General features: G+C 42.6%; 1 protein-coding gene across 1 annotated transcript in view; it reads left to right on the top strand.

The window, feature by feature from the left end:
* Positions 1 to 19,325, top strand: part of WDR76 (WD repeat domain 76) — an 86,516-nt gene extending 67,191 nt beyond the window's left edge. Inside the window, exons 12-13 of the mRNA XM_069222971.1 lie at positions 15,825 to 15,881; positions 18,183 to 19,325. Of these exons, the coding sequence (XP_069079072.1) occupies positions 15,825 to 15,881; positions 18,183 to 18,438 (313 nt within the window). The 3' untranslated portion in view covers positions 18,439 to 19,325. The remainder of the gene's footprint in view (positions 1 to 15,824; positions 15,882 to 18,182) is intronic.
* The last annotated feature ends 5,796 nt before the right edge of the window (positions 19,326 to 25,121 follow it).

Raw genomic sequence — 25,121 nt, 5'->3', positions numbered from 1 at the left:
AATTAAAGCAATGTTTAATTGCGATAGCTTGACATACCTACAGGACACTTCGTGATTAACGTGATGAGGTGATTTGTGAGGCAGTGAGTTGCCTTCTGGGACACACAGAATGTTTGTGGAGAGAGGCCATGTTTTTATTGTTGTAGCCATTTGATTCCAGGAGGGTCATAAAGTCAAAGGAGCCCATCTACCGGAGACTGGTGAACCATCTGACAGTTTCGCCTCCAATATTTGTTCTTCCAGGATGTCTGCGTTTTCTATTGCCTATTAAAGAACAGGTTTTTTTGTGTGTTGCCTGCATAATATCACTTACAAAGTCAACGGTTTTGGCTTTAATAAAGATTTAAACCAGCTTTGCTGCACACGCAACACAAGTAGAGCATGGAAAACAAATTTAAGCTTCTGTATTATACAGAGCTATGTACTGAATGGGTGTAGCATGTGCAGCAGTATTCTCCACTTACACATGCAATGTGTCCCTCTGCCCTCTCCACCCAACCCCTGCCATCTTTACATCCCCTACTGCCTGCCCCTCAGGTAAAGTATAGTCAGTAGTGCAGATTTCCCTTCAACAACAAAGAGTTTTCCAATCTGATGACATCAGAATGATTAAACCATATAAGAGGGCATAGGGAGAGCAAACGGAATTGTTAGGTGCAGAGCGTAGAGAGAGGGCAATCCGTCACAATGGGAGGTTGTTTACTCCATGTTAATAAAGTCTTATCTGGTATAATGTAATATTAAAGGCGTCATACTTTGGAATATTTACTGACTAGTGTGCAGTCCCTTCATCTAAAGTATTATCATATTGTGTGCTGTTCCTTAGGCCACATCTGGGTTTTGGGTCCAGTTCTGCTGGGGTCATCCTGGGTGTTGTCAAAGTGCGTGAAGTCCTACCTAAAGCACTGCATGCAATTATCATTGACACCTTACCTATTGCTTTGAGGTCACTACTAATGTGTTGTTTCCCAATCTAGCTATAGTGTTTGTTACTGAAAGCTGAATGTGAAATGATGTGCTCATGTCTGGATACAACTTTGAGGTTTTATAAGCTGAAGTATTGTCTCCATTTCTAGATCCCACTTAAGAATGCCTCATCTGGTATGTTGTCTCCAGTTCTGCTGTAATATCTACATCACAGATAGATATGAATGACTACACATGGGGCATAGGGGTGGGGGATGGTGTTACATATGAAATAGGGGTACCACAATACAATGAATCTGTATTTCCTAGCAAGAAAAATATTTTCAGCAAGCAGAACCACAGTACAAAAGGTCTATACAGTTCAGGTGGTAACAAATTTTGTGAAGAAGTTGCATGATTGGTGGTGTTACCATCGACCCTCCACACTCCCAAAACCTCTGCAACTCCGTCTCCAACTACTTTCACCTCAAAATCAGACATACACAACAGCTTCACAGCATCACCCACCATCACCACCACTGACACAACCAACAACACAATGCCCTCCCACACTAACCAACTACACACCTGGACCCCCACCAGTGACGAAGAAATCAACAAAACCATGAACTCAATCCACTCAGGCTCCCCCACAGATCCTTGCTCCCACCACATTTTCAACAAGGCCAGCCAAATCATCGCTCCTCAGCTCCGCGCCGTCAACAGTTTCTTCGACACTGCAACCTTCCCAGACGTTTGGAAGCATGCTGAAGTCAACGCGCTCCTCAAAAAACCCAAGGCAGACCCAGAAGACCTCATGAACTACTGTCCCATCTCTCTTCTCCCCTTCCCCGCAAAGGTCGCTGAGAAGATAGTCAATGCCCAACTGTCTCACTTCTTAGAAGAAAACATACTCCGCGCCTCCTAGTCTGAATTCCGCAAGAACCACAGCACTGAGACCGCCCTCATTGCCTGCACAGACGACATCAGGACCAGAGTGGACAAGGGCGAGACCGTCGCCCTCATCCTCCTAGACCTCTCCACAGCATTTGACCCTGTATGCCCCAGACCCTCCGCGCATGCCCTTTTGACGCCGGAATTCAACACAAGGCCCTGGACTGGCTCACCTCAAAAGAACCCAAAGAGTCCGCCTCCCTCCCTTCTGATCTCCAGCCACCAAGATCTGTGGGGTCCCCCAAGGATCCTCCCTCAGCCCACCCTCTTCAACATCTACATGGCCCCTCTTGCCACCATCCTCCGCCCCCACGGAATCACCATCATCTCTTATGCAGAGGACACCCAGTTCATCATCTCCCTCACCAGGAACCCAGCCACCGCCAAGACAAACTTGCACGCCGGATTCCTCGACATCGCCAAATGGATGACAGCAAGCCACCTCAAACTTAACTCCCCCTGCCACAGTGCCTTGAGACGCTAACAAGTGAGTAGTGCCCTTAAGACATTTTTTGATTGATTGAGGTGAATTAGACCAATTTATTTTACATACGTACCTGTCTACGTATTTATATTCGGGCAGTAGATGGCACAGGAGTGGATCATTAATTCAACTACTTTTGGGTAAAGTAGGTGAGACTTTAAAGTGATTTTTAAAGCGGTAAGAGAAAGTGTGTAGCAACTGAGCTTTGTTTTTTAGACGTCGCCTACTAGTGTGTGCAATCTGTCTGGTTGGAAAAGACCTGTTGTGGGTTTACCAAGAACGTGCATTGGACTTGGAGCCCAGATATTGCTTACCATTAGTTAGCTTTACTGCCACTCATTTCCTTTCGTATTCGATGGCTATCCTTGTTCATTTCTTCCATCTTGTGCTTGTCCCTTTCCAGGATCATTGTCTCTTTTACTTGTCTTTCCAAATCTCACTTGTCACAAACCTGTTTTCTTCTTCTTGATTAAGCACTTTGAGCAGTGCATGTGTTTTCCAGCTCTTTCATTCTCTACCCCGTAGGCTCCCCCCGAATGCCCACCCATTCACCTTTGTGTTTCTCTCTCTCTGACTTCTCCTCTAACAACGTTTTTTATGCCACTTCAAAGCTAAGTGGTGATTGTGAGGTGGAAGCAGCTAGTTCACTGTCTGTTATTTTTTATTGTGTCCCTAGTGGTAGCACGTCTGTTGCTATTCCAGAAAGCCATTCTGATCGAACCTTCTAGGTGCAGATTCCAGACTGGATCTGGAAACTTTTCACTAGTAACTCTACTGGCTAGAAGGTGGTGCCTTGCAGCTCCACACCGACGCTGTTCCGATACAAATGCGCAAATAGCCACTCCTGCACACTGTCATCGGTTCCTTTCTTTCTGCACCGCCAGATGCAGATTGGAGCTTCTTATTGTCTCTCAGAGCCCTTTAATCTCTTTAAAAAAAAAAAAAAAAAAAAAAATAGTGTGCAAGGGATGTCCCCTCCCCAAATCCTTTGCCCCACACAAGACCACAGGTTGTGAACCTGGCAAAGACTGTCACAAGCAGATGTCTGGGACAGCTCCCCACCAGTTATGCCTGTGGTGTCTAAGGGTCCAGCCACAACTCCACCATATGCAGGTGCAGAGACTGCACATGGATGAAACTGAAAGCCATCAGAGAACGCCAGCCAGAACTTTATTGCCAAGCACAAGAAGACACAGCGCCTGGATCGATTCGAGTCCAAGGCTTGATCCAGGTCCCTTTCCTGTGGACTGAGCCACTCTAGATGCCTGTCTTCAACACGCTCCAGGCCCTCCGGTACACACAAAAAACAAAAGACGACGAAGCGGAGTTCCGCTCCTTTGCACCATTCCAGCTCACCTTCTGATGCGCATAGGTGGTGCTAATCATCTTGCTATAGCTCTCTAAGTCGGCTCACTTAAGAGCAGATTCTGCAGCTGTTTCCCACAACTTTAGTCATGCTGTGCAAGATCAGAGGGTTACGTGGAGCTATTCTATGGTTCTGCAGATATCTACTGACTCTGCACTGAATCGGAATGAAGTGCCAATTCCTGCACTCAGATGACAGCCAACATTCACTGCATTCCATCTTCTGCACTAACTCAGATAATGATTATGACCAAGGGTATGAGTTTGCTCAGCCCTGTGCCGAGGACAATTGGTATTAGTGCTTTCAGGATTTTTGTGGGCTATGTACTTCTCCAGAGACAGCTCTTTTCTTTCCTCACAGCCCATCCACGGAAGAATCTGCCTCCTACGTTTTGATTATAGATAGGGCAGCTGACGTCCTTGACCTCCAGCTCCCCACCATGTAGGTTAAAACAAACATGCTGACTGAGGTCCAACTACTGGGCCAGATCTCTTTTGAGCCCCTTCCTCTTGCTACGTATCCAGACAGATACCCTCCTAGGGGATTGGGCCAAGCCTTGTACTGGTCCTCCAGTTAACAGAAAAATCGCCAGGCGCCATTGCCCCACTCCAGCATTTTTGTTGCAGCATCTTTCTTCAGAGAGCCTTGTGCTGCAGGCCTCCACCAGCTGGACCAACCCCAACAATTTTGCCACCACTTCCCTTGACAGAGAATTAAAGCATGTGGAGACATTCAGAACATGCCTCTTCATTAGCCAGTTTCGCCCTGTGATTGATCTATGCCTTCTATTTGTTGGGCTAATACACTCATGCTCTTTAGGGTACGGTGACACAAGTCTTCCCTAGTGTACGGGAAGACCTTCTCCCTGCCCTTTCACAGGTGATGCAAGATGGTCGGGATGTGACCAAATTCATAATTTACTGTGGTTTGAACACCACAGACTCATTTGGCTGACCTATAGGCACCAGCATTGCCATTCTTCGTCGGTTGCTGCTGCGATCAACTAGTTTCTCTGGTGATGTCCAGTCCTTGATGGACATGGCATTCAGTGTGAATTGCATGTTTGGGGACAAGGCTGACTCTTGCCCTGAATGCTTCAAGGAGAGTAGGGCTACTGCTCACTCTCTGGGCTTCTCTGTTCAGTCTCGCCAACCACAAAAATTCCAACATACTTTTCTTGGTTTTGGCTGAGGCATTCCTTACTGCTAGCCTATTATGCTTCAGCAGGGAACCCAGCAGTTTTGCAGGAGAGACCGAGGTGCCCACCACCCTTGTGGCCAAGAGTTGCTTGTCGCTCAGTACTCTGCTGCCCCCAACACCTGCCAGACCTCTTTAGTGTACTCTTGCACGGCAACAGCCACCCAGTAGGAAGCAAAAATCCACTGATTGTATCCAGGTTGGCTAGCAATCACTTTGGACAGGTGGGCCCTGAAGATTGTCCCTAAATGTGTAATGCCTTACCCTTCCTTGCTTCCCCTTCGCACCTTCCACCATTACCCCAGTGACTGACTGAGGACCATCTCTTTATTTTGCAGCAGGGAGTGCAAGCCCCTTTTGGTCAAGGGACTGTCAAGAGGGTGCCAAAAGTAGGACATGGTTGCTATTCCTGCTACTTTCTTGTGCCCAAAAGGACTAAGTCTGTTCTAGAGCAACGCTTTTTCAATCCTTTCTCGTAGGAGAGGTTCAGACTGCTCACACTGGCCCAGGTCTTGTCTGCCTTTGACCCTAGAGACTAGATGATGACATTGGATCTGCAGGGCGTTAGTTCTATATTCCCATCCTGCAAGCCCATCGGAGCTACCTATGGTTCGTGGTGGGATGGGAGCATTTTCAGTTCAGTCAAGTGTTAACAAAAGTGATTACGGTGGAGGCAGCACACCTTCAGAGGTTGGGAGGTACCAGTCTTCCCCTACTTCGACGACTGGCTGTTGAAGGCAGGCTTACCACAGGCAGTTGTCAACCACCTATCATCTTTGGGGTTCACTATAAATGTGCAGAAGCCACACCTGACTCCTCCTCAGATGCTCCCCTTCATCAGAATTATTCTGGACACAGTTCGGTTTTGTGCCTTCCCCGCAGGAAAGAAGAGAGTCCAAGACATTCAGGCTGTGATTCTGATCTTTTAGCTACAGTTCCGAATTTCAGTGAGGTAGACTCTGAGGCTGCTGGGACTGATATCCTGGTTAAGTATGCTTGGTGGCATATGCGGGCTCTGCAATGCGATCTAACGTCCCAGTGGGCACATCTTCAAGGGGACCTCTCTGACCATGTTAAGATTTTGGAGGAGACTGCAAAAATCTGCGGTGGTGGTTACTGGACTGTGACTGGGTAAGTGGCAGACCCCTTTCAGGGCTCTCAAAATCTACTCGACCACTCGCATTGGCAAGTTTTATTTTATGAGGTTGAGCTATTTTTAGATTCCACTCAACCCTTCTGGCGAGTGGACAAAGAATAGGTGTTCTGTCCAGTCAAAAACTGAATTCGCAATTAAGATGCCTTTAAATGTTATTCTTGTCACATTTGCTCTGTGTTCAGAGACAGAGGTCAAAAGTCATTTTGTCTTCTTGCAACTGCAGTTTCAGGATTTGCTCTATAAATTCATGTTACGTTACATTATAATGATCGTAATCTGCTCTTTCACAAGGAGCATACCGGCACACAAAGTAGTTTTCTTCAGTGCAAGGAACTTCTGTGACAATGTGTGCTTATTGAAACCAAAATATAGTTTTGCTTTTTTTCTAGTATTTGTTACAATGGTGAGGGCCCAGCAGCTCCCACAACAATAAGGTCTTACAAAAGCCATGTCAAAACTGACACACATTGACAAAACTAAGACTGACCACCAATGTTGGACCTATTGGCTTTGCCAGTGCTTGTTTGTACTTCTAAATAGGACAGGGGGCAATCCAATATTCCCCCAGGTAACTGGGTAAGATAAATACAAAAGAATAGTGTTCCTGGAGGAGTAATTTCAATTCAGACTTGTTACATTAATGACTTAATCCGACCTGCATATCATAAAAAAATAAGTAAACGAACAAAACACAGCAGGCAGCGTATTGATGTATAAACATTAATATTATGTATCAATCAAATCAAAACTTTAAGTACATCCAAAATAGTCCACACTGGATGCCCCTTCACATAATGATCCAACATAACCACAATTTGGAATACATCAAAGGATCTTCGAGAGGCAAAACCTAGTCTTAGCAGATGTTACAATATAATAATAATAATTCCAAGCATCAAAGCAAGTGACTCCAAAAGAATACAAATGTCATGGATGCATCAGCCCAAAGCTGTCATCAGTGCGGTTAAAGTGGAGGAATTGTCGACGTTTCGGTCTCCGATTGGCCAGCCAGTCCATGAGACCATCATCAGGACTCAGTGTTGAAAACAAACCACACAATTTGCTGATATAACAATGGTCAACTACACTCAGTTATCCGGGAAGGCGCTAACGCCAACCCCACAGCAGCACTGCCATATCCCACAATTTGCAAGACTATTTAAGGTCCATGGAAAACAAATGCATAATGGCTGCTCAGCATGCAAAAGGAAGCGTTTAAGCAACATTAGCTGGTATTCCTGTCCTGGAAGACTGGACACCCACACAGTGGACAAAGACGTCCAGCATTCACAGTGAACATGCGACTACTTGAAAGCTTCTTGCTATAATATACACCTACAAAACGGGGCCTTTCCTCAAATTAACATACACTGGCATCTAGCTTAATGTGTAAAGATTTCAAAACAGTTTAAAAGGCGAGTGCAACACCAAAATAATGCACATGAATTAACTGCACCTTCGGGGGGCTGCTCCTTTGCAATGACGAAGGAGGGTCGCTCCACTGGCTGAGCCAGCAACTGAAAAATAAAACAATTTAACTATTGTTTTATTGTTCAGCTGCTGGGCAGCGAGGGGTGGGGCTTGGCCATTGTGGAGGGGAGGGAGGAGGAGTGGCAAGAGTGCACGTCAGTTTGGCAGGCTGGCTGTCTTAGGCCAGCCAAACTGACATGCGCACTTAGGTTTCTCCAACCCGGCTGTGTTGCACAGCCGGGTTGGAGAAACTGCAGACTCCAGTGCACTGTCTGAGTGGCAGACTAAGCCGCTCAGCCCAATTCTTATGCTGCTGTCATGCTAGGTATAGCATGAGGGCAGCACCAGGGTTGTGTGGGAAGCCTGTGCCGGTGTCCCTGGGACTGCTGGGACACTAACACAACCGGAAGAGGAGCAAGGCTGGCGGCAGGAACAAGTAAATGTTTTTTTCTTTTTTAACCCTCACCCACCCCTCCCCTTTGTGGCAGCTCGTGCTGTGTACAGTGCTGCAGACAAATGGGTACTGTGTGCTGTTTGCCGTATTTATCGACTCCTTGCAGGACTCTTGGTGACATCTTTTCTGGGCTTGCACATTTACTTCACCATACCCAGAATAAATACACACTAACGGGCACATCACACAGGCATGTGTAATCGCACACCAACACACATACACAAGCAGCCTGATCACACCCAACCGCGCACTAGCACTGCTATATCACATAACGGTGTGTGTGTGTGTAAACACACACAAACATGCACACATAAAACATAAGCACCCCCTCAAAATAATAGCGAACACATGACACATCTGCAACTTCACAAGCATACGGCTAAAAAACATTCACATTGACAATGCCAAAAGCTCTGAGCTCGGCCATTGCTGAGACCTATTGGCTTTGCGAATGCTTGTTAATTATTTTTTGTCAGGCTTTCTTTGATATTTTGAGAACAACTTGGTCCCAGTTCCCAAAGCACTTCATGTGGTCTGTTAAATTTCGCTGGAAAGCCTCTGACAGAATTTTTAACCTTTCAACTAAAACATATTCTTTTTTCCGTCACCACGCACTCCCTTCTAGATAACGTACCTATAGTCTTTAATGCCCCATTATTTGTAGATTCATCTGACTGTGCATGCACACTTATGTGCATGCACACATGCAGACAGATTTGCACACTCGCTACTTTGATAATCATTTTCTCGCCCACTCTGCAGCTTTTTCTCTTCTTTAATTATTCCCCTGGTTGCAGGCTCTCAAGGCATAATGAGCGACAATTGACTTTATCGCGGCAAAGTGTCATGGTGTAGACAGTGTCATGGGCCCTAGTGAAAGGAAGAAAACTGGCACACTAGAAGCTGTTTAACTTGCAAAATAGATAAGCAGGGTTCAGTGGTCCCCTCAGGCCTCTAGGTTCAGCGCCACTGCATCTGCGACGTACTTGGAACACATGGGGCTCGCCCTGCGCAGTTTTATATCCTGCTGTCTTGTGCCTTATTTCCCAGCATCTCATGATTTGTAAACATACTGTAAATTGCATTTTACTCACACAAGAGGTAAAGACCATCATGCCACTGATATTTATATGAATGTTTACTTTGCATTGTCATTCGTATCTCGCAAAATGGAAGAGATACTTAGGGCCATAATAGCGTTAATTTAAGAAAATATTTAGGTAACATTGTTTCTGTCCACAGTCTGAACAGCAGAACAGGGCCTGTGACTGGTAGATTGCTGGTGTCTGCAATGAATAGAACAGCAATTTGTGGACTAGGGCCCATATTTATACTTTTTGACGCTGAACTGTGCTAATGCAGTTCAGCGTCAAAAAGTTTACCGCCGGCTAGCTCCATACCAAGACGCCAACCAGGCGTCATATTTATGGTATGATGCTAGCTGGCGGTAAGGCCCGGCTAGCGTCCTAGAAAAGGACGCTAGCCGGGTGGGGGAGGCTTAGGGGGAACAGGGGGTTTAGCGTCCAGAGGAAGGCGCTAGTACGGGCAGAGGCAAAAAAAAAAAAAAAATGCCACTGCCCAGACTAGCGTCATTTTTGTGGACGTTAAAACCCCATCGACATGACTTCTGTCTCAGTTAAGACAGGAGTCATGACCCCCAGCCCAATGGCCATTGGACCCAGTGCCATGCAGGGGGGCAAAGTTAGGACCCCCTATGGCACGTGGACAGAAAATATTCTTACCCATACCCACTTCTACCTACCTGGGACGGGGTCCTCCATCCTTAGTTGTCTTCCTGGTGTGGGTGGGTAGGGGTGTCCCTGGGGCCAGGGTAGGACACGTGTGGGCTCTTTCCATGGTCTCTGACCATGCTCAGAGGTCCCCTATTGCCTGCCATGACCCAGGCGTTAAATAATGGTGCTAATCAAGCTTAGCGACATTATTTAAGGACCCCATGCCCCCCGTGCTAAATTTAAAACTGGTGATAAATATGGCGCAAGGGCCATACTGTCATTTTCTGGGCGGGAACGCCTACATTGCATCTCATTGATGCAAGGTAGGTGTTCTTGTCCGGAAAATGACATTAACTCCATAACTTTGACGCTAGACGTGTCTAGTGCCAAAGTATAAAGTTAAATTTGTGCTAAATTAGTGTAAAAAAAAATGTGGCAATTCAGCGCAGAGTATAAATATGGGCCTCCATTCCTAAAATGCAGAAACATAAAAACTTTAACAGAGAGCAGTGGTAGGTTGGTGCAACAATTATGTATTATGTTTAGAAGCCGAGCAAGAGGGAATGGGAAGTCAGCTAACTTCAGAAGATGTATATTTCAGTGACCTTTCGAACCAGCGCATGAATCTGTAGTGTAATTTACTTTAAATATGCCCCTGTATGAATTGAACACTTTCTAAGCATTTGAAAACAGAAACCCTTGAACGCCCAAAGACAGTAGTCCACATCTTTTTTTGGAGTTGATGCTTATTTCGTTGCTTCACCACTCTAGCCAACACTTGTTTTGTGTATACATTAAAACAATAGATGTCCTGTCTATAAATTTATCAGTGTCCAGAGACTCAAAAAAACAAAAAAACCTGAATGTGTCAAAGAAACCAATAGAGGAATAAACCAAAGGGCATCCTCTTTCACTAGAAAGCAGAAGACCTCAAAAAAGGAAAATAGACGTGATCTGCCCAGAAATACATAATAAGATTAGTTTTACTTTCATAAATTAAGCATTCAAAACCCTAAAAAGTAACTCATTAGTCACCTTTGCCTGCAGACACATCAAATTGTCTCATAAGAAATAGGAGTGCTATATCCGTGGCTATGATTTAAAATTCTAGTCACAATAAATCCATATGCTCCCCACGTGAGGTCAATCCTCACCTGCCATATAAGCAAAGTGCAAACTAAAGGAAATATTAGACCACCAGAAATGTATAGAAGCCTCCATCAGAAAAATAGAAGTTACCAATTCAAACGTTGATTTAATTTGGGTAAAATAACACTTCCTTGATGGCATTATAAACCCCCACTAATGAAAGCAGTCCCCATATAAATAATGAGTATTAACCCTTATGATCCTAAACAAACAATTACCATGAAAGGCCCCATGTAATCATGATCTAATGCAGAAGCACAGGAAATGTACAAACTGCAGAACGAAAGTCCTACTCAAAGCGTAGCAGAATTCTGTGCATCCTTGTAAAAGAAAGATAAACAGTAGAACCCATACCGAAGATCACTCCCACGTCAATAAAGTCAAACAATAAAAAGTGTACAAATTACCTTTCAAAAGACAAAAGAATGCCATATTTCACATACCTTTTGCCAAGTACCATGTTTGTAGGGCCTCAAGTCTTGGAGTGAAGTACCTCATAGATGCCACCTTGGAATAGGCAAGCTAAAGGAAGGACTTAGTGCAAAAAGTCCCTGATTGCTATCTTCCATTTTAACAGCAAATATATGCAGTCACCGGCACAGAGATTTTCCACAACCAAAATTACAAAAAGTCAAACATAAAGATCCTGCTTGGTGGCTAGTATATGGGAAGCGGTAATGCACAAAATTAAAAGCTAAATATGTAAAGGTAAAATAAAAATGTCTCGAAGTCCAAAAAAGATGGATGGCCCAGGTCTTGTCAACTACGAACTCAATCTTGTTGGAAAGTGGAATACCACCCCAAGAGCGTGTTACAACCGGTACTCCCAGTAAATAAATAGCTGAAACCATGTACATTTTGTACAACTTCTGTAGCAACTAGAGAATAAGCTTAGTGCCCTAAAAAGAGACCAATAATGTATCTATCTAAAAAACAAATGTTTACCTAAAATGGGTGAACGCGTCAACACAATAAATGGACTGAACGCAACATAGAAATGCCCAATAAGATTAAAAATATCCTTCCTTTAAAAAAGCACAACTTCAGGTGAGATCTGTAGGAAGCTAGCCTGGTGTGTGGTGGGTACCTAAGGTACTTACTTACACCTTATACCAGGTGCAGGTATCCCCTGCTTTCCATTGACTTCTGAATGCTGAACAAAAACCACAAATAAAAACATTGGACGTAGTATCAAGCCAATTTAGTGGTTTACCTGACCTAGGGTACGTTCAACTAAATGGTTTTTAATGGTTATACCCCTACAGCAAGTTACACAGATGCAATGATACACATACCTTGATAGTTGCATTCTGTTGGAGCATTAACCAGTGCTTATTTAAAATGCGGCTCATTCTCCCAACATCACTCCCAAATTTAGATATAAATCTTATGTGGCTTCCCTTGTTAAGTTTGTTATGTTTATCATTCCTGAGCAGCGCAGTTTGAACAAGTAGGACAAAAAGCTTTAAAGCCAAGTCAATCACGTCTCTATCATAGCCCCTTGTGATAAATCTTTCTTTGTGTTTTACACTCCTAACAAACTCTTCATTAGTGCTACACTTTCATCTTGCGCTCACAACCTCACCCATTGGGATTGCTTTTATTTTAGAATAACGTTATGAGCTTTTAGCATGCAGTATAGAATTGCGAAACGTTTTCTTTAGAAGCATCCTGCTCTCCATTTTCTCTCCGCAGACATAGCTCAATATCTAAAAAGGCAGTAATACTCTTGCTGTGAGTCATTGTAAATCTCATATTCTTGTCACTATTTGAGTATGTTTCAAAGTGTAGAAGATCCATCTTGGTTCCAATCTAGATGATCAAAATGAAATCTAAATCTGACCCAAAATGTAATCTTGTGGACCCACTGTAAACTTTCTGGACCCCTGACATGTGCTCCCTTGAACCACCCTATAAAGAGGTTTGGGTACAAGGGTGCAGATCTGGATCTCATCGCTGTACCCTGCAGTTGACAGTAGATATTGAATTTAAAAACGTTGCTCTTTAAAATCAGTTTACTCCCATCCAACAGAAGCCATGTAGGATTCATATATTCTGCTGATTTCTTAAGAAAAAATGCAAGTCCTTCTAAACCCATATCTTATGTGATACTACTATAAAGGGAGATCACATCTAGTGTGGCCTAAGTCATGTCCTTACCCCAAATCACGTCACTCATGAGGTTCAGTAATTGTTTAGTACGTTTGCTACATAAGGTCTCTGGAAACATCAACATATTCCATTAGTTTTTCTGTAGGTGATCCAATCCCAGACATGATTGGACGGGCAGGTGGAAATGGAAGCCGGTTTTGTATCTTGGGCATAGTGCACAGACATGAGTATCGAGGTTTAACCACCTTCAGCTACATATACTCATCCTAATCGAGAAACCATTGTCCGTCCAACCCTTGAGTTTAGTATTGATTAGATTACAGACACTCTGAATGGGATTACTGTCCAACCTACCTTAGCATTGTCTGTCTGATAGCTGTGATGGAATCGCCTCATTATACTCTTTCTTATTCATAACAGCAGTATACCCTCCTTTATCAGCATCCACGATGGTCACATTACGATCTTGTTTCATTTCATGTAATACTGTATTTCTTACTTTGATAAATTGCCATACTTTCTTGGTGTCCTACTCTTACTCCCCTCCAACCATTTACCCAGATCTGGGTTAAGGCTTTGTAAAATAAACCCGGTTGTTACCACTAGGTAACCTTGGAGCTAAAGATTTCTTCTTCAAAGCACTTATAATTGTCTGGTTAGTGCTAATTTCCGGATCCCTTAATAGATTAGCAAGACAATAACATTGCCATATCGCACACAGCTAGAATGGTGTAATCACTAAAGTATGTGGTTGCAAATGTATCCCCGCTGACACTTCATTCGTGCTGAATTATTATTTTTGTTTTTAATTGCAGTTTGTGAACAAACTGGAACAAATCAATTTTTGCCTGGTACACGTTACAACGAGTTAGGACAAAACCCCATTCCTGTGCGCATAGACACTTAATTACAATCGTGGTTACTCATTGCTATGGTCTGGCATGAAAAGTGATAGGGCCAGATGTAGCAAAGGTTTTTACCCATTCTGTGTCTATGGGAAAAAAAAATCGTACATATGGCCCATAGTTTCTTGGTTATAGGTGGATGCAATAAAATCTTGATAAAATGCGGTTATTTAAAAAAAACTCTTTCAATATATCGAAATTCTTTTGAGTTGCCTCTGGTAGGTCAAGTTCACTAATTTCGATCTCTGGATTTTTTTTTTTATCTTCTTGTAATTTAGCCACCTTCCTGTCGGAGTTAATAATTAATATCTCAGTCGGATTACTAGAAGAGTTAGTTCTTTTTCCCATTTGGTCATAAGATCCGGCTCCAAATCATCATAAGTAGGACCTATTTGAACCCTTAAACAACGTGGGGATCTGCCTGTTAAGATTCTGTTTGTGTAGCTCCATCCCACAATATAGATAGCTCTGATTTCTTAAATTTCTCTAGTCTGATAAACTTGTCTTTAAGTCACTCTTTCGGATTCTTATCCTGTTTACCAATTCTGTCTAAGGAAATTCCAGCTTTCAAGTCCCTGAAGAGATCCTCTGCCATATTTTCTCTTCCCTTGTTATTTGAATCCGTTAGCTCAACTGGATTTCTTCTGCCAGTCAGTTATAGGCTCTCAAAAACAATGAAGAGTGCAACTCCCTCCCAAAAGCATACAACTCTACAGAAATGACGGCTAGGAGACTCGGGTGCACATTCTCGTTAGTTTCGTAGCAAACTTGTATAATCTTCACAGAGTAGTTGAGTGCTTCTAGATAGTTGGGTGGTGGCCATCATACACCCCACAACTTGACTTTTTCCAAATCTGGAAAACAAAAATCCTTGTGCTGAAAAAAAATAAAAAATAGTCCAGGTCTATCGATGTTGATTCTTGTTTATTTCGTAGCTTCACCACTCTAGCCAACATGTTATTTGCTTACAAGATTTCCCCAGGGCTAGAACGCTTTCTAAGCACTTTATCGGTGGGCTGGGCTAATTTGCTTGGGAATTATCTCCTAAGTTTGTCTCTCTTGCATGAGCTTCCACGCCTTTGACTGACACAACTGTGCTAAGTACTCTCTCTCATCATGCTTTGTTGTGGTTTTTGCCAGCACCAAAACTGTTAACAGTAGGCAAAAGACCTAACTCACTGTCTTGATATTGTCCGGGCACATTCAGCTGTTGAAAGATTTATTTATGCATTTCGTTTTTGGTTTCACACTTACTTGCAATTTGCGCCAGTAAATTCATGTATCAACCAGGAGCATGCTTCATCCTTTGTCAAGGGTTCAAATAATACTTGGCAAGAAGTGTAGGGTTCTAGCAGAGGTAGGCGTGTGTGCTGCGTGAACCTAGCCGACAGGCAGTGGTGTGCTGTGCCACTCCAGTGTCCAAGGGTAAAAAGACAGTTGACACTAACGTGATAGAAGGACGGAGCTGACATTTGGACTGAATAATGCTTTGTTTTATTGTGTTCTTTATACAGGCAAGTCTTGGCTATTTCCTAAATTGCAGCAGGGTTGGGGCGAGCCTGGTGGAAAGGATACCTGAACGTGCTATTCATGTGCAAATATTGCTTGATGGTTGCATCTGACTCATTCAACAGCTGCCACTGATAAAACCACTTTTGTGTAGGTGATGAATATATCCATATGAATGTTGTTTTTGCTGCGCTGAAGTGGAGCAGCTTGAGCTAGTGAGGCCTTTTTTACAGATGTAGTAGCTGTTTACTTCCATGGTGCACACTGTGTAGTGAAAGAACGTTTTTTCCTTGGATAGTAATCATGCCAACATGATCTCAATTCATCTAGATTGTTGTTTAGATTGTTAATCCCTCTGTTGCCTAAAATGTCCTGTGAGGACTAGGGTGGGCCGGCTGTTCTTCACTTTATTTCTTTGTTCCTTTGCAGGGTCTACGACACCACCAGTCTGCATGCCGAAGCTCCCCCACTTCTCCTGTCACTGAAGTAAGTTGGAGATTTGTTTTTTTGGCATTACGAGTGCTAGAGCCTTTGACTTTTGGGTTTGTTTTACGAACTGGTCTTGCTTCAGCATCTACTCCTGGGTGACTCATGAACTGCTGTCCTCTGTGCATTGGATATTTGTGGTCTCCACTCCCCTCTTACAGAGAGCACTAACGTCGGTGTTAACGCAGCTCCATTGAAGAGGCTACCTCGATCCGGAAACCACATACTACAGCTCTTGTACCCAGGGCCAGGTTTAGCGCTCCTGGTGCCCAGTGCGACTTTTTTTTTTGGGTGGCTCGCACCGCAGTGACCTCCTTCTCCACGAATTCCGTCACTACCACCCCAAGCAGTGCCCCTCATCCCTCCATAGTCCCTCGCTAAGATGCATTTCATTTTTATAGCGCAGCTCATAGTTCACTCACGCTCAGTTCTGAGAGCTGCATGGTACGCGTTTTTTTTTGCAGAAGGCACATTAACTCTCTGCGCTACTATGAGTCAAACCTGCCACTAGACATTATTCCCAACTCTCACCAGCAGGAACATTAATCACCAGAGTGGTCTTGACATTTTTATTGTTGTCTGAAAACTGCTGGAAGAACAAGGAAGTTCAAAGCTTTTAAACCCGTAAATTATTTTCAAAGCGCCCCCCACCAGTGTCTGCTCCAGATGTGGTTGCACCGCCCTAAAACCGGCCCTGCTTGCACCATTGAGTGACGGATGTTGGTCCCCTGTGTCTTTTCCAGTCTCTGTTGTGTATATTGGGTAGACACTGCTCTTCTAGTTAACGGAGACTGGATGGACACAGTATAGGCTGCATCCACATCCCCCCAAATGTCATTAAGCTGTTGTGGTCCCTACTGCAGAGGAAACAAGCATTTACAATGCATCGGGTCTGGCGTTTGCTCATGTTAGAGCTGATCGCGTTGTAAACTCCTAACCAGACTTTTCACCTATCGGGCAAAAGTGCATTTATGTACATAACCCGAAAAAGTGAAATCAAGTATGTAAAGCGCTTGACTTCTGCCAAGCGAGATCGGGCTCGTAAATTAGAGGAAAAAAAAAGTCCACGAGCCTGATGGAAAACAGCGAGCCTCGCATGTTTTCTGTACTTGGTCGCTGCGCTGGAGGAGGACTAGCCACCGGAAAAGGCATGACATATGCGTGCCTTCGACTAATGAAAGCAAGCAGATTTTATTAGGGGAGCCCACCAACCAATAAAAAACACTGACGTGAAGTTGACAGGTCTCCGAGCCCTTTTCTAAATACAAAATAGTCTCGCTGCGAAACGCACGCGTGAGTGCATGCAATGCTGGCTTGACCCTAACCAGTGCAGTCACTTGTAAGGGTCGAGCCAGCGTCGCTTGCGCATGCGTTTCGCTAAGCGAGACGCTTTAGTAATTAAAAAGGGCTTGGAGCCCTGTCCACGTCACGTAAGTGTCTGTCATTGGCTTGTGGGCTTGCCTGTTAGAATCTGCTTGATTTCATAAGTGGAAGGCATGCATATGTCATGCCATTTCCGGTGGATAGCCCTCCTCGAGCGCATCGACCAAGTACAGAAAACATGCGAGGCTCGCTTTTTTTTTTTTTTTTTTTTTTTTGGGCCGGCTCGTGGACTACTTTTTCTCTATTTTCCCAACGCGATCTCGCTTGGCCGAAGTCGAGCGCTTTACATAATATCGGCCCTGTTACACAGTTAATTGCACTTTTTCCGGTTACATACATAAATGCACTTTTGCCGATAGATTTCATTACCAGTGAAAAGTCGGGTTAGGAGTTTACAACGCTCTCAGCTCTAACACGAGCAAACGCGATACCCGTTACATTACAAATGCTTGTTTTTCAGAGTGCTATCAAGGGAGGCTGTGGGGCACTGGTCCTGATTATCGGCCCCCTCTTACTACAGAAGTTATCATGATGTTTATCAGGCGCCTCCCTTCGTTTAAAAGCTGCTCTTACTCGGATCCAGTCGTGTTCCAGCAGCACTGTGACGCTGCGGCATTCCTCTCTGATAAGTGGGCTCTCAAGCAGCATTGCGTCTTCTCGCAAATACCCCAAGACTTCTGCCAAGGCTTAAAGTACCATTACTTCCCATAGTCACCAGGAAGAAGTACATCCTCTTTACTCAACTGTTGACTCACTGTCAACCCCTCTTGTCCTCTTTGCTTTAGGATTGTTGATTGAAATGTGTGAAGGGTTTAATCCTGCCAACCACATTTGATTTAAGATTTTGCTTCAGATTTGAATTACGCTTTTTTCTTTGTTTCCAACTGAAATACATCTCCCCTCTTCCTCTCGCTCCAGGCACAACAATAACACAGGCCGCTGGCTCACCCGGTTTAGGCCAGTGTGGGACCCCCGACAGGAAGACTGCTTTGTGGTGGGCAGCATGGTCCAGCCCCGTCAGATCGAAGTCTTCCACGAGAGTGGCGAGCTGGTGCACGCCTTCACCGACGCGGATTACCTGGGCTCTGTCTGCTCCATTAATGTTATGCATCCGACGAAGAACATCCTGGTTGGGGGCAACTCCAGTGGCCGCCTGCACGTGTTCATGGACTAGCTGACGAGGGACTCGTGTGAGTTTTCATGAGAGAAAAATACATCACTGCTGCCTGCTGTGCTGGCGGCTGTGTCCAGGAAAGGCAGGCTCTTTTATGCAGTCACGGCTGAACGCAGGTGGTGCTCACCTGCTTGCCCCCTTTGAGGGGCCTTCTACAGAATGTGCTCATGACGCCTTTATCGCCTTTTTTGCGCTGTCAACATCAATATCTGCTGTCAGAACGCAACAGAAGCTCCTAAGTCTGAGAGGACTATGTAACGATTGCCTTTTAAAGTTAGATTTTAAAAAGTAGGTTCTCTATTCTAATATGTGGTTTGTTGCTTTGGGCACTAAGATCTTTCAAAGGTCGGTGGAGTATTTGTTAGCCTCTCCTGCTTATGGTATGCTGATTTGTACTGCTCATTCACATACTTGCTCCCTCGTGTATGATCGCTTAGATTGAGGTAGCATGCCCTTTGTGGCTTCCAAATTACCCGGCTAGAATGTCTTTCTGAATTTTCGGGAAGGTGATGAAAGGTAAATATCCCAAAGACCGTATTACAGCTATTCTTTTCTTTTGTAAAGAAAATATGCTATGTAGAATATAGTTTCTTTGGAACACCGACTTTAATGTTTGAGATGCTTGTATCTGTTTTTCTTTTCTTTCTTCACTGGACTGTTTACATCGTAATCATGCCGGTCATCTGCAAATTTCCCAAATTTGAAGATTGTTACTGACAATGGTACTTGTTCCTAAAATGTTATAGTGCTTTCAGAGCTGGCTCATCCAAATTCCCCTGACCCTTTGTTCTCAGTGCAAACTATGGTCGTTCAAAATTTCTTTATAGTTTCATTGTGGCCTTTTTTTGTCAGTTTGTTTTTCTCATATTAAAGAAAATCTGTTACTAGCTAGTGCTTCTGCTGATAATTTAGAATGATTGGTGATTGAGGTTGCTAGCTGCCATCGTGGGTCTAGAAACCAGACACAAGCTGCTGTTTAAAAAAAAAAAACAAAAAAAAAAAAGCCTGTTGCATCAAGAGCTCAAGGGCTCCATAAAGTTCAAAATTCATTAAAAAAATTCTTAAATTTTTGCATCAAGTCACTCTTTTTGAGCATGAAACAACCTGCTGTAGTAGAGAGAAAAAAAATCTATAAATAAAATGAAAAAAAATAAATTAAAAAAAATTGAATAAACTATAAATGTTACTGTCTCATAAGCTTTACTCTATCAATCTATCCTCCATCCCCACTCTCTCATCCCAAACCCATTCTACTACTTTGATCTCCAACATTACCCTGCCTAAGCTCTTCCCTCCTCTACCACATCTAGCTCACCCAAAACCTCAGTTTACTACTATGATCTCCCAAACGACCCTACTAAATTCTCCTTCATTTATCTCACCTTTTGACTCATCCAAAACCACTTCTGGTACTCTGATCTCCCTAACCCCTTTCCACAGACTCTTCCCTCCTCCATCTCTCCTTTACTCATCCCAAGCCTCATCCTATTACTATAAACTCCCAATTAACACTTCTGGATTCTTCCCTCCTCTATCCCTCCATTACTCTAGTCAATCCAACTAGCAAACTCACATATCCTCTGCTCAAATTAACTCATACTAATACTATACTCCTATTTTCCTACACTAATCCACCATTAATTCTTCTTATGTTCTAGAGTAGCGTGCTACTTGCCGAAAAGCATTTCAACGGCTGATCAGGGGTAGTAAGCACTATGGAATTACAATTTCTAATGACTGTCTTGGAGCTTGAAACTTCCAACAAATTCTCTGGATACTGGTTTTGAAATGGGCTGTGAGGCAAGCTGAAACAACTGCTTCTGGGTCAACCCTGCCTCACCTTGGAGGGTTTGAGGTGTGTCTTGAAGTAAAAAAGAAATGGCATTAAAAGAGTGCAAGCGCAGGGCGATTTCTTTATCTAGATTGTAAAAAAAATATTTAGCAGGGAGATGCATTTGATACGGAAATAAAAGATCCTAGTAAACAAACTTTCCAAGTTTTTCTAGTACAGCAGACACGTCTACATTTAAAAAACAATGCAGACACAAACTGCGTGATACCAATGTAGTGTGTCACGCAAGTGTGTTTTAGAATTACTGTTTAATTGCCCCACTTTGGGATTTATTTCCCCCAGTACGTTTTTGTTTTTTCTCTGCGTTGTATATGTTGCAAAAAAATCTAGCTGCCTCATTAACCAATATTTATTTTTAATATGGACCTTAAGTACACGTGGTGTTACAGAATGATAATCGTTCAGCCAGTGTTCATTTTGTTTTACATACTGGAGAAATATATAATTTACTTTGCAAGTGATATTTCACATCAGGAGTTGTCCAGCGTCAGTTTCCCTGTACCAAGAACAACAACCTAATGTTGGTTGATTAAGTGACGTAATTAGCAGGGCACAAATCCTGTGTCCACGCTGAAAGTGTTTTGTGTGGAGCTGGAGTTAGATCTGTCGTCCCACCATTAGCAATTAGTGCTTAAAAATAACTGGCCCCGCTGGAAGAATGTCGAAGTAAAACATTGGAAACCCCATGTGTCCTGTACTTTAAACATTCTGCGTGTTTTATCCTGATGGGTTTAATTTCACTGTAAATTCATTCTTTCTTAGCACTAGTAGCGAGCCCTTTGACTTATTGCTGTATAAAGATGAATGTGTGTGCGTATATGTTATATATAATCAATTGCTTTATACTTACTTGCAACCCTGCGCAGAATTGCACGTAGGTAACATGAATATTTTTATTGAAATGTAGTCATTTTCATGAATAAACTGAATTTCTGACTGCCACTCTAAGAAACCGGTGCCTGTGGCCAGCGTGTGACAAACATAACAATTTCATAAAATGGGTAAAGGAAATGTGTGCCCAAAATACAGTTGCTTACCATTATACATTTGCTAATAGGCTGTGAGCACACTGAATGAGTGCATGCATAGTTGATCAGTTACAAGGTCAGCCCTGGTCTGATACCTCCAGTCAGAACTGTGAAACTGCAGCACCATTACATATGCAGTAATAATTCCTCTTTGGAATGCTTACCATAAATTAGAACCCAGAAATCTAGCCTTTTCCTTTCGCCTTGGAGTCTTATACCCTGTGCATCAGTTACAGCTGCACGCCGAGCTCTTTAGTCTCCCATGTCTGTGTGTAGGTACCTGAATGAGTTGCACGTTTTCCCTTGCATTCCGATACTGATTTTATAATGGGATTAACGGGACTACAAGTTGAATGTAAATAAAAAGCCTAGAGTTGGTGAGCTGCACATGCTTGAATCACTGAAGCTCTGCTGAATTGTTAGTTCATACCACCAACCTGTTTTACCTTTTTAGAGAATATCTGGATTAGTATGCAATATATCATATGACTGGTGGGTTCTTAAGAATTTGTTTATGTAATTTCAGGACCTATTTGGAACATGATAAATCTAAATAGCTTTGTGACAACTCAGAAGATTACTAAAATGGTGCTGAAGTGGCATTAGAGGAAGCCAATTTCCCAAAGTATGTTACCAAATGACTTATCTCTTGAATAGATGATACATTATCTATATTTCTGTTAACTTGGAAACCACGAGGAATGCTTTCCACAATGTTTCCTGTGTGTCTTAAGTAGTAAGGTACATTCAATGGCAGTATGTCCTTGTTGAGTTAAAACTGAAAGGTGCACCTGTTATTTTAGGTAATACTTGCAGTGTTTGATGTACCTCTCCCCCATTGAGGTTTCAGAGGTGTTGATTACATTAAAGGGGAGTAGAATAATACTGGCTGGCAACTTTAAAATGGTTCATTGTATTCATTTGTGTAGGTTTTTATTCTTAAGGTTGATGATTATGGAACAATGTCACCCGGAGACTTTATTTAAAGATTCATAGTTCAGATACTGATATTGATTATTTCCTGATAACGGGAGATCTTGTGAGTAATAGTATAAAAGCTTACATTGGAGAGATTATAGTTTCAGATAAGATGGCACAGTGAGGTAACCCTTCCAGCTTCTTTGATCTCCATGTCATAGTTTGCAAGTTTGAACCTCAGCAACAATAACTGCCTTCCACCTTTCTGATGTCACTGAATTGAGTACCATCATGGTGGGAAATACTGATGTCTGTTGTTTTCAGTCATTAGAAAAGACAGAAGGCCAGTATGAGTCTCAGTACAAAACGGTGGTATTATTATTATTAGAGCATTCCAATGTCTGTATGAACATTGGGTTTAGGAAAGTCAGACTTGGATTGTCAAGTCCCCATGCATCAAGGGATGATAGTATTCTGGTTTTAAATAGCTCAAATATGTCCGAAGGAAACAAAATAATTATTTACCTGTAGTAGTTTTGCCGCTTGAACTTCTGGGTTCACATCCTGTGTACTACTCCACCATCTAGATGTTGGTATACTCTCCCTGTTTCTCAGCTGTAAATTACCTAATTGTTTGGGGATGTGGAAGGTTCGCTTCTGAATCCAGAAGATTATTCAAGCTGTTTTACAGGTAACCATTTTGTTTTGCAGTGTGAATCTTTTCTGGATTTACATGCTGTGGTTTGATTTATGCAGTGGTCTTCTCTTTCCTTGGGTGGCAGGGTTGAAATGAATGTGTATTGGCAAATAGGCCTTGAGCCAACCATGTTATCGGTACCACTTGGGGGTTGGGTTCTAATAGATTTATTGGCAAGGTACAGATGGCTGGAGATGGAAAATCTGTGATAGCAAGTCATACCTCTTTGCCTTTTGTGAGTTAGCACTCCACTCCCATGATACCTCGATGGAAATTCTTTCATAATTTCTTTTGGGTGAATTTTATTATTAAAAATTTCATTTAAAGTAAATGTGATTATATACATGGATAATAATTATAATAGTAATTGTGATTATATAAACTACACCAAGTAAACATTTTTTATGTTTTAATTCATTTCTTTTTCCAGAGCTGGTAGTGACTGCCTGTGCTGCATCATGAATACTGAAACAAACATGTCCTATCCCTCTAATCCCCAGTGTATAGTTTTTTATTTTTATGGTCAGATGATCAACATGGAGTTACGCTGACAAGCCCTTAGGACTCATCAAGGAAAACTTGGTGAGCGGCATCTCAAGTAAAGTATCACATTCCACTGTTAGACATTGCGAGAAATGTGGAAAGCAACACGGTTTCCCAAGTATTTTATCATAGGAAGTGCAGGAGCCTGTTTACTATGAAGAGAGATTTACAGGCTATTCAGAGAAAAGCTGAATCAAGTGTCAGTGATGAGGCTGGAACAAGTGAGTTCATGAGTAAACGCTTAAACAGAAGACGATCATTAAAGTCAAATGTGTATGCTAAAGGATGTCTAATTTGTGGAATGATAAAATGCTACAAGGTAACATCAATACATGATAAATTAAAAAACGCCACAGAGCTTAGAGCTGACAAAAGGCTTCAAGGGCATGCAACCATTTAATTGTGATTCAAAGATCTTAGCAGTTTGTAGTAGGGACCTAGTGGCTGCAAGAAGCCCTTTATTATGCATCTTGCTATAGGAACTATACATGGGTTAAAGCAAAGGAGGACGATCATGCATCAAGCATTCAAACCGATGATCACTACAAAAATGAGAGACAAGGCATATGATCTATTTCAATATAGTAGAAATGTGATTATTCATAACAAAGAGGTAATATGTGTGACAAGTCTCACTGAAAGGCTTGAAACCCTCATGTCATGTTCAGGAATACAGGGAATAGACAAATTAACCAAGAAGTATATTAGAAGAAAATTGCACTCTGAGTTCGGTGACAGCCTCCACATATTCCCAGACAACCATGGAACATTATTGGCCCTACCTAATAGTGTGATGCTACAGGATGTTGCAAGAGAAATCCCGAGTTTGAAAAGAGAATTATCAGTTTTAAATTTTAAGGAAACAGACATGAACAAGATCATTGATCAAACATCACATATAAGAACAATGATTAGCTGTCCGATGTTAATCCAGTTGGACAAATTCCAAACAATGAAGCAATAGAGGTAACAGTCAACAAAGGCACACAGACTCTGGGTGGTATGACAACGTTCAACCTCAAAGCGGGTGCTGTGAAAAGATATTATATGATGGCTGACCTTAGAGACCAATCATTTCATATTATTGGATATTTGTTTTTGCTTTTGGTTCATTTCACTTGGGGAGCACGTTTAACTATTTAACTGCTTTACCACTTTATAAAGTTCCTTTGCACTGATGAATAAAAACTTGCTTTACGCTGACTATTAATACTGGCTGCTTTAGTAATTATGGATTCATAATTGGCAGATTGCATACTGTCTTGCTGGGAATCATTTTTGCATGATTCAATCTATGCTGGACTTTTTTTTATTACATTTATATATTAGAAATGAATGCCACATGAACAGTCTTGGTATTTGCCCCCTTAGAACCCCTTGTGTCCTTTAGCATGGTTGGATTGTTTGTACGATCTGTCTTGCAGTGGTCCCCTTTGTGACTGGCCAACGTTTCTATAAGCAAAGGAAATAAAAAAAATGCCCCCTACCCTGTTGTAATTTGTTTTGTTTCCTGCAGGTAATGCATGACTGCCCTCCTGACCTATAGAATGTGGAAAAAGCTGTTGGATGTATGGCATGGTTGATATGGAAGTGTGAAATAACATTTGGGACGAACTGAGGGTTTGGCTTCATAACTTTTCCTTAT

The sequence above is a fragment of the Pleurodeles waltl genome, chromosome 3_1 (assembly GCF_031143425.1).
Source record: "Pleurodeles waltl isolate 20211129_DDA chromosome 3_1, aPleWal1.hap1.20221129, whole genome shotgun sequence".
Taxonomy (NCBI): domain Eukaryota; kingdom Metazoa; phylum Chordata; class Amphibia; order Caudata; family Salamandridae; genus Pleurodeles; species Pleurodeles waltl.
This window is presented reverse-complemented; position numbering and strand designations above follow the sequence as displayed.